The sequence below is a fragment of the Erpetoichthys calabaricus genome, chromosome 1 (genome assembly GCF_900747795.2).
Source record: "Erpetoichthys calabaricus chromosome 1, fErpCal1.3, whole genome shotgun sequence".
Classification (NCBI taxonomy): Eukaryota; Metazoa; Chordata; class Cladistia; order Polypteriformes; family Polypteridae; genus Erpetoichthys; species Erpetoichthys calabaricus.
The window spans coordinates 246,271,009-246,284,801 of record NC_041394.2 but is presented as its reverse complement, the minus strand read 5'-3'; the positions used below and the strand labels follow the sequence as shown (position 1 = coordinate 246,284,801).

General features: G+C 39.7%; 1 protein-coding gene across 1 annotated transcript in view; it reads right to left on the bottom strand.

Moving 5' to 3' along the window:
• Positions 1-298: 298 nt before the first annotated feature.
• Positions 299-13,793, bottom strand: part of ccdc3a (coiled-coil domain containing 3a) — a 113,449-nt gene continuing 99,954 nt past the window's right edge. Inside the window, exon 3 of the mRNA XM_028813672.2 lies at positions 299-949. Coding sequence (XP_028669505.1) covers positions 671-949 — 279 coding nt within the window. The 3' untranslated portion in view covers positions 299-670. The remainder of the gene's footprint in view (positions 950-13,793) is intronic.

The following is a 13,793-nucleotide window of genomic DNA, read 5'->3' as shown; positions in this document are numbered from 1 at the left end:
TAAATTTTGTACAAACATTAGGAAGTTTTTCTTTACACGGACAGCCATAGACACTTGGAATAAGCTACCAAGTAGTGTGGTAGACAGTAGGACTTTAGGGACTTTCAAAACTCAACTTGATGTTATTTTAGAAGGATTAAGTGGATAGGACTGGCAAGCTTTATTGGGAAGAATGGCCTGTTCTCATCCAGATTATTCTAATGTTAGCTTAATAAAGAAACTAACAGGCATGAAGCAGAAAATAAAAATGTTTTCATTAAAAATTCTTTCAAAAATATATGAAAACAAAAATCTCATGTGAAAAGCATTATACATTTTATTTAGCTTTAACAATAAAAAGTTAGGTTAAAAAATAGTTCTAGCAGCAAACAATATTTAGTCTCCTTCAGATGTGTAAAAATCAGATTATCTACATTTTGTGTATACAGTATACATCGACACGCAGAGTACTCATTAGTTACAAGCACTTGTAGCCAGATTGTAAGTAAAAAATGATTATGAATGCAGATATAAAACATACAGTAAAAGAAGATACAAAAAATGTAAGCCAACTCCTTTTTCAATGATAACATTTCTTAAAGCTTTCTACTGCATATGAGGTTGATTGCCCAGCAATCACCACAGAAGTTGTCAACATGGCTAAAGTCTCTGTGCTTGGTTGCTCCGTGCTTTACACTTTGAGGAAGATGGTAGGAGAGTTTTCTTGCTTGATTGCATTGAGATGGGAGTGAGTCACAATAGTGGCTGCAGCCAGCTTTTCATGCAGTTTTTTATTGGTCTGCTCCATGCGACGACTGTTCTTGCGTGCCTGCCTCAATGACCTCTTGACTTTCTTGACTCGGTCCCTTAACTGCTTGTTGCGTTTCTCTAGGGTGGCAACTTTCTCCTGGAGTTTCTTTACACGATCTTCTTCCTCAAAGAGGGCCATCTGCACTGAGGAGCACAGGAGCTGCCAGAAAAAGAAGACTCCATATATCATTTGAATCAATTGACACTTTCCACAACATGTTTTCTGAATGTCTAAGAAACAACTCTAAATTAATAATAAAAAAAAGTTGCTCTCTGTGATGCCCCATCCTGAACTAGTGTGTACTTTTGTTGCTGGAAAAGCCATAAACTGGGTAAGCAGGTACAGAAAGCAAATAAATTAACATAATTTCGTCACGAATCCCATGCTAAATGGTATCTAACAGAGACAAAGCAAACTTTAACGCTGATGTCTGCGTTGATTTCTTAGATTTCACTCCATCTTAGATGGGTAGCACAGCTAGTAGTATAATAAGCCAATATGAAACAAAAATGAACTTCTCCTTTTGTAGTCAATTTCACAGAAATGTCAGAAGGGATTTCTTCACACAGTGAATTGTAGACAGTACACACACATATCAAGTTACCAAGCAGTGTAACGGAAAACAGCACTTCAGGGACCTTTAAATCTTCATTGGATGTTGTAAAAACATCATAAATTTTCCTGACCTGAGGAGACCGTCCAGGCAATCAAACTTGCCGAATTAGCTAAAGGCTCAGTTTTCTCATCTACACACTATCTTGGTGATTTCTGGTAAAGCTGTGTGGTGTAATGGCTAAGACAGTGCACTAGAAATCCAGGGGCTGCTGGTATAGTCTTTGTGGCTGATTCAACATGTAATGCTGAGCAAGTTACTTTACCCACCTTAGAGTCAACTGTTTAAAGGAAAACACAAAATATACAGAAGCAATTGTATGCTGATCTTGTATGTCGCCTTAGGTTAATTCATTCCAATTGTGGAACTGTGTTCGTATGTTTTTGTCAGACCCTTTTCTTGTGTTTTTATAAGATAAGCACATGATTATTCTAAAAAAGGAAGAGTAATATACACAAGTCCGCAAAAGTCAGTCATTACAGAGGCAAAACTAATCATGAAACAAAGTCTGACATCTAAACTAGAAGTTCTACCCGCTTTGAGGCCCCCGGGGATCACTACTGTGTGGTATATTCTTTAAAAATGTAAGGGGAGGGTGAAGCCCACTTTGAAAATAACATTTTATTAGCGTTTACAGTCTACATGGCTCTTTGACCTCAAAGCCTCAAGTGCATATGAGACTTTTTTTTTCAGCAGGTTACTTGTATATATTAAATAAAAGCGCTCTGTTTCATCTATTCATTCTGGCAGGCTTAACATCTTTGAACCAGATGGGTGCCTTTGACTGCTAGGGATGTCTGGAGAGCATAAATAAAAGCTGTATGACCGGATTCTTTTATTCATTAAGTGTCCCATTTGCTCGTAGGGAGTAATAAAAATTTTGACAAAGTCCTTTTTGTAAGGAATCAATGAACTTTACCATTTGTGATGCATAGTTGCTCATCTCCTCCAAATATTATCCAGCTAAGTAATGATGGGCAATTATTGTGATGGACTTGCTGTTTTTAATTTATAAGGCCAACTATATCTGAAGAGGATGCAGCAGCTAGTCAGTGATTCAGTAAATATCAGAGGAAATTATATTGTTCTTGTTATTTAGGTCTTGGGTGGTATAGTGGCACATTTGGTAATATACCTTAGCTGCTTCATAGTTCAAGAACACTATATGTAGTCACCACAAGTGACCCTTAAATGGCCACCTAGGAGTCAGTGTTCCTGGCACTGGTCTGGCATCTCTTCCCATGGTGACTCCCGCTTTGTAAACACAGTAGTAGAAGGACAGGCTCATGTTTCCTGACACACTGCACTGAATCAACTGATTGCTTTACATGAACACAAGAAGTAAAAAAGGAGGCACACAAGACAATCGTAAAGTTTTACCTGTAAAATTCAGTCCTTGATTTAAACATAGTCTGAACAGTATAAGGTATGTTGCAATGGTTAGCTATGCTGCCTTTTACAATCAAGTCTCAGCCAGCTCTCTGTTTATGTCAAGTTTGCTTGTTCTCTCTGTGACAGTGTGGGTTTTCCTAAGGCTACATAAAATTGCAGGTTAGGTGAACTGATGATACTGTATTGACTCTCTTGTGCTCTGTGACAGACTGGCACTTTCAACTTAATATAACGGTTAAAGACTCTGACTCCATAAAAATTAAGTGGTTTCAAAGTAAGTATATTTTTCTGACTTGTTTACACTTTGTATGTGGTGAGCATGTTCTCCATATTGCATGTATTTTTGTAGATTCCCCTCACATGCCAAATATATGAATGTTAGGTTAATTAGCATCCCTAAATTTTCTTTTGTGTGTATCCACATGCGTATGTGCAAGCCTGGGATGGCCTGGTCTCCAGTTTTGACCTTGATTGTATTGGGAAAGACTCAGACACTGTGCCACCCTGCCATGAAAAAAGCTCATAATAAAAATAATGGATGGATGATAGTTGCATTTTACCTGAGGATGTGTTCACAGCACTCATCACCTGCACTCAGTGAAGAGCGCTATACTGTACAAAAATAAGATATTATGTATTGAATTGTTGAATGGATTTAACAAATAAATACATCATACGCTTGCATGACTATAAATCAATAGTTATTATAAGGATCACATAATTCAGACCCTAGACACCATACTTATAGGTCCTAATAGCCCCAGGATGCACCTCCAGTGTTTCTGGAACTCTGCAACACTCAGTAAAGCAGACAATTTAAAAAAAAATCACCACACCAATAGAGTATTAATTTGTTCTTATGACATAAAGGTTGATGTTCTTCTAAATTAGCCACTGCACTGAATGATGGAATGTTATATAGCATGTGGGCCACAGGATAAAAACACTCTAAAAAGCAAACTGATTAACCAGGGACTACAGCAGCAGCTTATGAACTGTTTGAAAAGCTGTCCAAAAATATTGCCGTAAATTAAAACAAATATTAGATTGCTTCTTTAAGCCTCTGTGTGAAATGCTGCCGTGAGATTTCATAAAAACTAATCAAAAGTGCAAAAGTAAATTCCTCCCTAATGTCACATAGCTGTCACCATCTCGCTGACTGAGTATTTTCATCACATCAGCATTTCACATACTAATGTGCTGTAAAGCCACTTCCAATGTCACTGAATTTATACACTTAGAAGACACCATTGAACCTTCTCTCTCTGAGCAGGTCTTTGTTGTCCTTTACTCAATTATCTCAATAAGCAAAGGCAAAAGTGAAAAAAACAAAGAAATAAAAAAAAAAAACACTTTTTGATATTCTTGAGTGTTTGCTGGAGTTTTTCTCCAGATACTCTGGTGTTCCTCCTGCATCCTAAACACATCCTTGTGAAGTTAACTAATGACTCCTCATTGCAACGAGCATTCGCTGGTGGACAAGGCAGAGACGGAGCTCAGGGGGGTGTGGACAGATAAGGGCGAAGTTAGGATTTCAGACCCACCCTTGTAACATTATCCCTGTTTACATAGTTATATGTGGGCGGGTTGCAGTTAGCCACCCCATCCCACTCTGCTTGCTGCTGCAAGCTAGCAGCTCTACTCCATCTTTCAAACATTTCTTCGTTTTTCTCTCCAAATAAAATGCTGCATAAGGTCCAAAATAGCCATATAAAAACATCAATTGCCCCATTGCAAACAAGATTACCACAATGCGGCAGAGCCTGTTGTTTGAATACACCCATGCTCATCCCTGCCCCTCTGAGCTCCATACCCACCCCATCCCGTGACCTGCATTGTCCTGTTGCAAAAGTGAATGTGCCTAATGCTGGACTGGTGGCCTGTTGCTTTGACCCCAAAAATCTGAAATTAAGCTTCTCCAGATATAAATGGATAGATAGATGGTCTTTACTCATTTGTTATCCTTATCAGGTAGCAGGGGTAATTATGGTGTATGGGATGATCTGTAGGTTTGAAGACTGCTGATGAGACCAGTTTTGTTAATCATAGCACTTTTGTGTTTCTACTGTATATTGTAAATTGAGCAGAACTGATTACAGAACATGCACCAAAGCAAAGCAGTTCATGATTTTTGTCCCGCTATGCATGTTACCAGTTTTGAATCTGTGCTGGGATGTCTTTTGGATGGAGACTTGCTTCGGTTGTCATTAAACTGATTCTGGCCACAGTGTAAACACATCGGAGTTGGCTAATCTTCAAGCTGATAAAGTATTTATGTGTATTGAGTTAGAAGCCACTTTATGGGGTACACCCCATAGTGTAACAGAAAAAAGTCAACAATTAAGATGTCACTGTAATTTATGGTTTAATTGATCATCTAGACATAAATTAGACTACACTTGCCATATTGCCAAAAATTCTGTAAGAAGAAAGGGCGTATTTGTATTTGAAGTTAAATAGGCTAATTTTGTAAATCATATTTGAATATGATGATTAAAAGAGCTTACTGCTTCTTGCTCATGAACTGTCTGTCCATCACAATGGTTTAAACACATAACTGCTGTCTTGTTGGAATTCATCGAGCCATCCGGCCTTTGGAACTTTTATCCAAATCAAGTAATAGGGCCTGCGGTGGGTTGGCACCCTGCCCAGGATTGGTTCCTGCCTTGTGCCCTGTGTTGGCTGGGATTGGCTCCAGCAGACCCCCGTGACCCTGTGTTCGGATTCAGCGGGTTGGAAAATGGATGGATGGATGGAAGTAATAGGGCATGGTAAATGGACAAAACGTGAGCCGTGCCTTTGTTCCTACTATAGCAGAGACTCTTGCTTAATGTTAATGTGATACCTTCACATATATTTATGTGATGAAGTTAAATTAGCTTTAAAGTTAAGCTAAAGTAACTGTTGTTTCTCTAATGCATGTAGGCGTTTTTGTCACCTTTTGTGTTGTTCTGTTATATTGCTTACAATCAATATACAGTATATAAAAGCCAAATACCACTGACTCACTCATCACAAAATCTCTCGAACCATGAGGACTTGAGACTTGAAATTTGGAATGTAGGTTACCCTAGACCCATAGGTACTTGCTAAAAAACGGTTTTAAAAATTTTGTGATCCAAGCGTGAAATTTCTTATAGTTTCTTAGACCTGTTTGTATGTCTGTCCACTTTTCACGAGACAACTACTTCACGGATTTAGATTGGGTTTTTTTCTATAACTTGCTTGAACATTCCGTTGATTTTGTGACTTTCTCATTGTGCTAAGTATCATAGTTCACTTGCGGTATCGATTTATTAGTGCAAATCTGAGAGAGACTCATTGGGCTGCGGGGAGGGGATTAGGGCCCTCCTCACTCACGCGTCTGCTTCTGGGCGTAAAATTAACTCCACTTAGTTAGCGTGTGAGAGAACTACTTAACAGATTTAAATTTTTTTTTCTATAATTTGCTTGAACATTCCTGTTGATTTTGAGACTTTTCTCAGTGCAGAATCATAGTTCGCTTGCAGGAGCGATATATTCGCGCTAATCCGAGACAGAGACTGCAGGCCAAGGGGAGGAGGAAGCGTGACATCAGGAGCAGAGGCCTTCCTCACTGTCCTGTTTCACTGCTACGCGGGTGAAGCCACGGGGGATGGCTAGTATGTAATGAAATAAGCATAATTTTTTATGAACCATGTACAAAATGTACAGGTATACCCTTCTGATATATATTGTTGCTGGCCCTGGCCCATTCCAAAATGTCCAATGGAGGTAGCAAAACTGCTGCTGGTGAAAGTCAGTCATTCATGAACTATTTCAATTGATCTCACCCTACTGATACTCGGACTAAGAAGTGGCAAATGAGCTAAAGGTACAGTATGCTCAAAGAAGTTTTCTGGTTCTTTCCTAGTATTGTGAAAAGGAGCAGAATCCCTCAAAAAAGTCAATTTGCACATGAGTATACTACTGTCTTTAAAGGATGCTCTTGGCAGAGAACAATGTTCACATATCCTGTGTCATTCAGATGTTGCGTGCCAGGGAAACATGTATGACACCATTATAGCCTCACCAGCCTGCATTGTTGTGACAGGGAAGAAGGGATCTGTGGACTCAAGAGATTTTCACCATATTTTGGTCCTCTCATCAGAATTGATCAGTAAGACTAAGCCATGTTTTTGCAATGGTTTAGTACTTACAATGTAGAGCCCAAAGCAGTCCATCAGACCACCTTCTTCTTTTTCATTGACAAAGGCAACACTCGATGGGTCTTTGGATGTCATCTATCACAAGGTGGGACATGTTCTGAGCTTTGATATGCTTTTTCTACCACTATTATTTTACTCCGCTGCTAGCTAATTGATTGTAAGACATTTTATAATTTGCTCTATTTGCTATCCTTTGGGCCCTTACTTTGCATTACATTGCTATATTTTTTCATTGCCATTATTAGGAGCTTCAAACATATGAGGCTTAAATTAAGTATGCTTAAACACTGTAAAATGTTTGCAGTTCATTACTGCTGTGCTGTACTGCTCACGTACATCACAGTGAAAGACAAGAACCACTAAAAGCATAATTAACTACAGTTATGCTGCTTGATTTACTGTGTATAAAGTACAGTATGATCACCACAGCAAAACTTAAATTTCCTGGCCTGGGCAATGTGCTTACTTCCAAATTAAGTGTGAACTAGATAGATAGATAGATAGATAGATAGATAGATAGATAGATAGATAGATAGATAGATAGATAGATAGATAGATAGATAGATAGATAGATAGATAGATAGATAGATAGATAGATAGATAGATAGGTGTGCAGCATTATTCATAATGACACTCAGTTTTGTATTAATTCTCTCCTTTGCTACAACCTCCAAGGGGTCCAGAGTGCGTTCCATAACAGAGTCTGTTCTTTTAATTAACTTGTTGATTTTGTGGGCACTTCTTGAAGTGATGTTACCAGCCCAGCACACCACAGAGCAGAAAATCACACTGGCCAGTATAGTGTTGTAAAAGATGTGAAAGATGTCACTTCCCACATTAAAGGAATGCGGTCTCCTTGAAAAAAAGAGCCTGCTCTGCCCTTTCTTATATATGATATGAATGTGTGAGGATATGCATGGAACCCCATCCAGAGAAAGTTCACATCTCAGTGTTGCTGGAATAGGTTACAGCTTCTGTGACCTTGTAATGAATAAAGTAGGCTGAGAAAATGGACGAGCTGAACAGTGAATCTGTGTTATACCTTTTAAATTGCTAGGTGGATAGATATGGATGAAATAGATTGTGTTCAATGGCATGTTCTCATCAAAGCATTTCTTATATTTTTATGTGAAAAAATAATAGGTGAATATTAATTCCTCACTGAAAAAACAAAAGTCTAAAGTTGATGATTTGATGGGCACTAGTGCAATACATAAACTAGTCTCCTCCCATGTTAAACTAAATCCAGATAAAAATTAGCAGTATCGATGAGATACATCAAGCCTATAAGCTGAATAAAGATCATTATGGTATATAATAATACCATTAACACCATTAACTTTTTCATTCTGATGTCAGTTAGGCAAGCATGTTAATAATAAGTAATGTGTTATGATATAATAAAGTACACTGACAGAGTGTACAGTGGAAATCCTTGTAAAACTAATGAAGTAGTACAACACTCTGCAGTAACTTCTAAGCTAAACTTCTACAATGTGACACATAAACTTGTACAATTCTCCACAATATGTAGCAGAGCTTTGTTACTGCCTTGCCTATTTTGAATCCCGGCTTCAGCCACATTGAATGAATGATGGGATGAATTAAAGGACTGTCTCTCTACCCTCTGTCAGCATATCACGGCTTATACTCTCAAAGGGCAAGTTGGTGACATCTGATAGACTGATAATGCTAGTGGACTGTGGAGTAGAATTTCATACATTAGGAAATAAATTGCACCTACACATTTATTTACTGAAGGCCAATATGTTTAAATGTTTTTAATCATGTCTCCTGTTTAATTTATTTCTACAGGGAATTGTAAAGTGGGCCCTTATGTAAATAATATGTGTGGGTAACCTGGAAATGCACTTACAGCTAAAGGTTGATGGCTGCTATCTGGATGGCTCCTTCTAGGCTGATTTAGATTCTTTATAGAAGTGGTGCCTGAATATAGGGCCAGAATTTTAATTACTTTTGGAGAGTTCCGGTGAAATGGCATTTGTCCTTGGTGTGCACTGACGTTTTGATCAAATAGAGATGGAGCTGAAGTTTAAGAAGAGTCATTGCATGTAGGATTTTTGTGGTGTCTGCTGGGAGTGTTTTAGAAAGAAACTAGTTGGTAGGATGAGGATTCAAATGAATGTTATTCAGAGAGAAGTGTAGATATGAAAACAATGTTGGTTATTTCTCATACCAACAAGGTCTCCAAATTCAAGTTTAATCCAGATTTAATCACAGGAATGTAGAGTTCTGATGCTGTATAATTTAATTACAATAGTAATTTGGTTATACACCAGATCAAAAATATAACACCCATAGAAGAAATCATGAATAATGAAAAGGCAGGGAGATATATATTTTTTACACACACACTTTTTATATATACACCTTAGAACACTATGTACAGAGCTGTTCTATGAGTTTTTACATATATATTTGTTATAATTGTAGCTGGGCAGCATGGTGGTACAGTGGTAGCGCTGCTGCCTTGCAGTAAGCAGACCTGGGTTCGCTTCCCGTGTCCTCCCTGCGTGGAGATTGCATGTTAATAATTCTTTGTATTTATATAGCGCTTTTCTCAGTACTCAAAGCACTCAGCAATTGCAGGTCAAGGGCCCAACAGAGCAGAGTCCCTTTTGGCATTTACAAGATTCGAACTGGTAGCCTTCCGATTGCCAATGCAGATCCCTAGCCTCAGAGCCACCACTCTGCATGTTCTCCCCGTGTCTGCGTGGGTTTCCTCCGGGTGCTCCGGTTTCCTCCCACAGTCCAAAGACATGCAGGTTAGGTGCATTGGCGATTCTAAATTGTCCCTATCGAGTGCTTGGTGTGTGCTGCCGCCCTGCCCGGGATTTGTTCCTGCCTTGCGCCCTGTGTTGGTTGGGATTTGCTCCAGCAGACCCCCATGACCCTGTGTTAGGATATAGCGGGTTTGGATGGATAATTGTAGCCCAAGCAGGTTAACCAACTTGCCCAAGGGACACACAGTCAGAGGAAGATATTTTTTCACATTTTGTTGATATTTTTATTCAAAGTGACTTATGCAATCAATATTTACATAGTTCTACCTTGGGAGAAGGTGCATCTGCATAACCATCCCAGTGGGAACAAAACTGTACAGCTGCTCTATAAACAAAAACTCAAGGATTTGCTTCAGGACTTTCATAGCAGCATGGCCAAAATGGCTTTAGAGGATACGGCTTCAGCCACTGCTTCTGCCACCAACACAGGGTGGGAAGGAAGGAAACAAGGAGTTTACTCCTACCACACCACAGCTTTGCCACCTTAAGCCACCCCTGTCAGGACTAAATGAAACAGACAGTGCTGATAAAGTTGAAGCCAGTGGAAGGGACAGTGTTTTATATATAAGTGCTGCATCTATTGTTAATAAGATGATGTTGAAATTGGCTTTCACAATGGCTAAGATGCTGAGTATGCATTCATAGCAATATGTAGGCATTATAAGAAGATGATGAAACCAGGGAAGCCCGAGAAAATCTTTGCCCAATTTGTGGGGAACTGGCTCATCTAAAGAGAGGAAAGCTGGTAACAGTTTAAAATGAAACTCACTTTGGTGGAGGATCCCACCCAGATACTGGACAAAAATGGCTTCTGGAAAGGTATGTTGTCTGTTATTGTCAGACTAAGAAAGAACATTGATGTACCCAATGGCTCCCAGCACCTCCCAGAGAGCTACAAATCTGTTTAAAATGTTAATGGTCAGGTCACTTGCTGAAGAACTGCCAAGAGTCAGTATGCAGGACATTAGACTAAGGGTTACCCCAGTGAAATAGTTATGGAATCTCTATAGATTGTTGAGACATGTCAGTAGAGACTGCCTCCAGCAAGAGAGGACCTATGTGGCATCTGTGGTAAAGGCCCTACAATGGAACCATTGAAGAAATGGACCTGCACTTCATCTGCAAGGAAGACCCATATAAAGGAGAGCATCAAGACAAGACCTGAGAAAGGCAAATGTAAGGCTATCTTTTCTTGCCACTTCTAACCCTCCTGTATCTTCAGCCCCTCCATTCCTTCCCTGGAAGATTCTCCTCATTTTGTCTCTGCTGCATTGACAAAACAAAAGAAAAAGAAGATGTCAAACAGCCTGGATGAAGATTTGACAAAAAAGCTGGTACATATCCCTGAAGAACATGTGGAAGTGGTGTCAGTGACCCTAACAGAAGATAGATCACTCTTACAGATGGACACTACTAGAGAAGAATTATTCGTGCTCCTGCTTGACTCCCTCTTCGACCAACTGGAGGAACCCCTGCTCTAGTTGCAGGGCCTAGCAGTCAGAAATGGAAGCTCCACCTGATCGCAACTGGAGCTAAAGCACAAGACGCAGTGTCTTTTCTTCTTTTAACCATTAATTTCATAAGCATTAAGGACCAGTTCAGCAGACAGGTGATGCTAACTTTTCTTTCTGATCTGAAGTGTGCTGCATTTATGCTGTAACTTTTACAACTACCTCGACAAACAGCAGACTTATGGGATTTCCTGCTGGTCTAGTGGGGTGAGGTCCAGTTCAGCAGGGTCTCCATCCTGATCAGCAAAGCTTTTGAACTTGAGATTCCTTTCATGACTGGTCTGCTGAAACTTTCTGGCCATTGATAAGTCTTGGGTATCATCAGTGGTAACAGCAATCTGGTTACCACATTCTTGAACCAGCTCAGCCAGCTATACATGGAGCCATCAAGATGGCTGAGCCCTTTTGAGGATCAGCTTTGTTTTTGTTTGCGATGGCCAGGTGTAAATGAAGATTTAGACATCTTGTCAGGCCAGGTCAGGTCAGGTTGGGGAGCATGAACTGGTATAGTGCATTGCCGCACCCACCACACAATGAAACAGCTCAGGATCCTGGTTGGCAATGCCCCAGGCAGACACACAGTCCAGTCCCACCATCCATAAATGACCATCTGTTGCAGCCAGGTGTTACGTGGGAGTCCCCTTGGCCTGGTCCAGCTGCTTGAGTCCTCAACAGTGAGGATCCAGTGAGCTGGATCACCTTTAGGGAATTGTGTCACATGGTCGTAGTGCTGTAACTGACACTCCCTCACAATGCAGGTAATGTGCCTCATTTAGGACTCTGTGAACAACCACTCATTCGACACAAAGGCAAACTAACAGTACCTAAGGATTTTCCGGAGAGACACAGTACCGAAGGAGTCCAGTCTTCATCTCAGGTCACTGGATAGCATCCATGTCTCACAACCATATAGCAAAACAGGAAGCACCAGGACTCTAAAGACTTGGACCTTCGTCCTTTTGCAGAGAGCTTGTCCCTAGTATATAAATAAATTGGGAATGCTGGTAAAAGGATCTCTCAATTAAATACAAAAATGGGATTTAGCATTTCATAAATACTTTCTAGTTCAATATGCAACAAGCATGCCCTAATACAACTAAACATTGTTCATTTTTAGTCTAACATGGTTTAATATGCCCCAGGAAGAGATCCATCCATCAAGTATATGCATCATTAGGCTGCATGACCTGGAAATACCCCAAACTTTAGCCACTTTGGGTAAATATTTTAATTGCTAATGCCTTAACAGCATGGATGTGGTTGGATAAAATTGTGCTATGGAAAATCAGTTATAATATCCTACACCATTCCACTTACATGAAGATTCAACTGAAAGGATCCCAAAATTCCTGACCCAGTGGCAAACAATGTTGTATATTATCTAAAAAAAAAATCAAAAACTCTTTACAAGGATCTGTTCAGAATTTTTTCAGAATTTGGCAGAGAACATATTAATGTAATCCTCTTTAATAAAACCCCTGTGTGCATCCAGCGTCTGTGTGTGTGTCTTATGGTGAAGTGCGCATGCGCGGGGCATGGTGCGCTGCTTCAAAGGCCGCCTGACGCTTCACACAAGACAGAGGGGCGGGACCTATAAAATATTGTGCAGCCGATCCAATCGGATTTCGGTAAACGAGGTAAGACTTAAAACATAAAGCACAAAAAATCCAATCAGGTACTGAGAGGCGGAGACCAGCTTTCCCATTGTTGTGCAAGAGTTCACTCTGAGGATGTCAGATTTGCGATTAAGAAGCTTGACCCGGTAAAGTGTAAAGTAAAAGTAGATTTATTTTCGCGCACATTACATCAGTTGCTGGGGAGAATCTGCTGATTGCCTACTGTTGTGACAGAAAATTAAACGCATATTACGGACAGCAAAGCCAGTGTTACTGTCAGAGAAAATTACAGGCATTTTACGGAAAAAAATTAATGAGGTAAAAGGTCCCTTGCCATTTAATATAGACTGTTACTACTAATGTTTATGGACTACTGTTCTAGCACCCGTTATTGTAACGGGCTTAATGTCTAGTCCTAAAATAAACATACTGATCCTGTGTTAAACCATTTTATTTTACTTGTTGTTTCATCCTATACAAAAATATTGTGACAAACAGACATACTTGATTTATGAAGAAAACTGGTAATGTTGTAATACAATCACTGCAAACAGCAATATTCAAATTATGCCCTTTCTTTAGTCCCGATACTGGGACTCGTACACCAGACAACATCAGTTAGTGGTGACGGGCAAACTAAACCCCCCCCTTTAAACTTTAATAAAACACTCCCTTTGCCAAAAGCTATAAACCAACATGAAACACAACTGTTTGAAACCCAACATGAAAGAAATCCAGATTAACAGTTTAATTTTAGGTGTAGTGCCACAGAGTCTTCTAGAACGTTAGTGCCGTCTGTCACTACAGTATCACTTCGGATGGGGGCTGACTAGTCGATTTGTGGAAGAGGGTTAAATGCTGAGTTTCGTGGATTGTTTTC